Source organism: Boleophthalmus pectinirostris, unplaced genomic scaffold (assembly GCF_026225935.1).
Source record: "Boleophthalmus pectinirostris isolate CB_2022bp ecotype Guang Dong unplaced genomic scaffold, ASM2622593v1 HiC_scaffold_4, whole genome shotgun sequence".
NCBI classification, from domain to species: Eukaryota; Metazoa; Chordata; class Actinopteri; order Gobiiformes; family Gobiidae; genus Boleophthalmus; species Boleophthalmus pectinirostris.
Window position 1 is genome coordinate 37461944 of NW_026571353.1, and position 3316 is coordinate 37465259.

The following is a 3316-nucleotide window of genomic DNA, read 5'->3' on the forward strand; positions in this document are numbered from 1 at the left end:
TAGTGGCCGAGACGTGAACTGACAAGAAGTGAAGGGACCCTCGCCAGGACGCACAATGTATACAAATTATTTTAAACACACATACACGCAAAGATCACAAGTCATAGAGGTCGATAAATAATTCTGATCATTTCACTTCTTTATTACTGATAACATGTAAGTAGCATGTTTATTTGGAAGATTTTCTAATGATTTAAAGTCATATTTTTGATTGCATTTGAATTGAAAGAAATTATCACGGGTATGATTCCACTTACAACAATGAATTAAATATTTTCCATAAAAATGAGAAACAGAGAAACTCATTTTCTGTATTAAAAAAACACACGGGGGTCATGTCGACTAATCATTTATTCCAGAAAGTAATTTGCATATCATTTGAAAATAAACATCTGTCCGTCAAAGGAGGTTACCAAGGAGGTAACCGTAGAAACTTTTAGAATGTTCCACCCCAGACTGTGTAAGTATGGCAGACTCCAGCCAGAGCTCCACTTTACCAGATCACAAACCGCAAGCAAACCGTCGAGACACACACACGTTTGACTTAGACGTTTTTGAGTGAGAATATCTGTTTATTCATATACCCATCGATCGAGCTAAGCGATGGATAAACCCAATAACACGGTGGGGTGTGATTCGGGACTCTCCCAATCACTGCCACAAATCGACAACAACTTTCGTGGCTTTACCTGCCAGAACCAAGGCACCAGCAAACGGTCGAACAGAGCCAAAGGAGCAGGGACAAAAAACAAGAGCAGGAGCAAATCCCGAGCAAAAGTGAAGGAGCAGGACTGGGATTTCGAGAGCAGTTACATGGACCTCCTGGGTGGCTTACAGGAGGAGGAAACCACAGATTTAACTGCTCCAGAACTGAAATGTCCCAGTGCTGATGTTAGTCCAGCCCCATCTTCACCTGATGGCAACAGGCTGAAGACATTTAATAGTCAAGCTCCGGAGCCAGAGCTAAAACATCAGACTCTTTCAAATGTTAGTGCCGCGCCAGCCTCAGTATCTGACACACGAGGGGAGGATCAAGAGGACTTCTACATTTCTGAACTGCTACAGACAAAAAGGGCAGAACGACAACTGAAGGGGAGCAACTTCAGAAGGCGTCAGTCCAGTTTTATACCTGCTCCTCTTGGGGAAAGCCTCCAGAGCCCTGTGTGCCTGGAACCAGAGCAGGTCAGCAATGAGGCAGTGAAAAGCACACCAGAAAAGTTCTTTAAAAAGGTGAAACCTGAGAAGAACTTTCCAGACACTAGTTTGGAACTGTCTCCGGCATTGAAGGAAGATACTGAGGACTCAGCACGATGGAGGAACCTCCACTTGGAACCTCCACGTGGCTCACCAGAAGAAGACAATGAATTTCTGGAAGTCTCAGAGCCAGAATTTAAAAAATGTGAGTCTTGCATCAGATGGTAGCCCATCACCATCTTATGAAAATGACTTTGATAGAGCCACAGAGTCAGATCTACCTCAAATGCTTTCAAGAGATGTAAGATCGCTCTTACTTAATAAAGATGATGAGGAAGAAGACACCTTTAATTATCAGAAGGACTCGACTCCCACAGAGCCCCAGTCCAGTCTTTCCCCTCCTCCACTTGAGGAATTAGAGCAAGTAAGCAGTAAGGTGGAAGACGACACGGCACAAAGGTCCTTAAAAAAGAAGGAAGAAAACTTTTTGGGGACTAGCTTGGTAGGAGAGGAGATTAAGAAAGACACACACAAGAAGAAGGCAGAGGTGCACCACCGCAGTGTTTCACCTGCCTCATCCAGTTTATCTGATGCTCCCGAGCCTCATGACGTGGCAACATCTCCTGTGACAAAGAACTTGGAAACATCTGAAGAATTTCTAGAGTCACAGAAGAGACGTGAGGAAGAGGAGGAGAGACGTCTGAAGGCCGAGAGTGAAGAGCGACTGGAAACTCTCCGCCGGTCACTGTTGGCGAAGAGGAGAGAGGCAGAAGCCAGACTGAGGGAAGAATCAGAAAGAGAAATACAGGCTCTCCAAGCTGAACGGGAGAGACAAGCTGAAAACATCAGGCGGGAGGAGAGACGGATGTCGGCTGAGAACGAGCAGAGACTGGAAACTCTCCGCCGGTCACTGTTGGCGAAGAGGAGAGAGGCAGAAGCCAGACTGAGGGAAGAATCAGAAAGGGAAATACAGGCTCTCCAAGCTGAACGGGAGAGACAAGCTGAAAACATCAGGCGGGAGGAGAGACGGATGTCGGCTGAGAACGAGCAGAGACTGGAAACTCTTCGTCAGTCTCTGTTGGCGAAGAGAACAGAGGAGGAGGAAAAACTCAAGAAACAACACGAGACAGATCTGGAGCAGTTCAGGGAAACGCTCCAGACAAAACAGACAAAAGAAGAGGAGCAAATCCGGCAGGAGGCGAGGTGTCTGAAGGCGAAGTACGTAGACAGACTTGAGACAATTCGTCAGACTTTGCTGGAAAGAGGGGCAGAGGAGGAAGCCAGACTCAAGAGGGAATCTGAGGAGGTTCTCGAGAGACTTAGAAAAAAGCTCGAAACTAATCAGAAGAGGCAGGAAGAGAAAATACGGAAAGAAAACGAAGCCTCCCTGAAAGGTCTGAAAACGAAACTACAAAAACAGCAGGCAGAAATGAAAAATAAACTTAAAGCCAGCAACAAGATGAAGCTGGAGGAACTGCGGGCTCAGTTGGATGACGAGGCAGAGAAGCAAAGACTCCAAAAAAATAACAAAAAAAAAGTAGACTCTTTCGAACAAGGCCTGGAAGAAGAAATGAAAGCTCTGATGAAAGCCAAACGGGATGAGGTGATGCTCCGGTACGGCAGAAAGATGGCTGAACAATTCAAGAAAGAACGTCAGGAGCATGAGAAGAAGTTAGAGCAGCTGCGGGAGAAACACCAGAAAGAGATTGGCGAGATGAGGGAGAAACTTGTCAAGGATTGTAGAGATGAAAAAGAGCAGCCGGACGTGTCTCATGCCCTCGATCTGGACCGGGCGGAAATTCTCCAGAGACAAACAGAAACCTCAGCCCGAGAATCTGAGCTCGTAAAGGTGATCCTCAGCACCAGAGAGGAGCTGAGGAGGAGCAGGGAGCAGAGGGACAGCGTGGAGACGAGGCTCAACCTGCTGCAGGAGAAACACGACGGCCTCGATGTCAGAATCAGACAGCTCGAGGAAAACGCCGCCGCAGAGAATAATTTTGAGTGTGATTTTATCAGCTGAGAAAACCGTGTATTTATGTACTCGCTGAACATTTGTTAAACGAACTTGTGATCAATAAATGTACAAACTTAGGACTCTCGAAGATGGCGCGGGTGTAGTCAG

The 3316-nt window shown here is 46.4% G+C and overlaps 1 protein-coding gene across 1 annotated transcript; it reads left to right on the plus strand.

Annotated features, from left to right (window-relative positions):
- The first annotated feature begins 603 nt into the window (after window positions 1-603).
- Window positions 604-3214, plus strand: LOC129411332 (trichohyalin-like). Its single transcript, XM_055161968.1, has 2 exons — window positions 604-1399; window positions 1521-3214. Exons 1-2 carry the CDS (start codon window positions 604-606, stop codon window positions 3212-3214), a joined length of 2490 nt encoding a protein of 829 aa, XP_055017943.1.
- The last annotated feature ends 102 nt before the right edge of the window (window positions 3215-3316 follow it).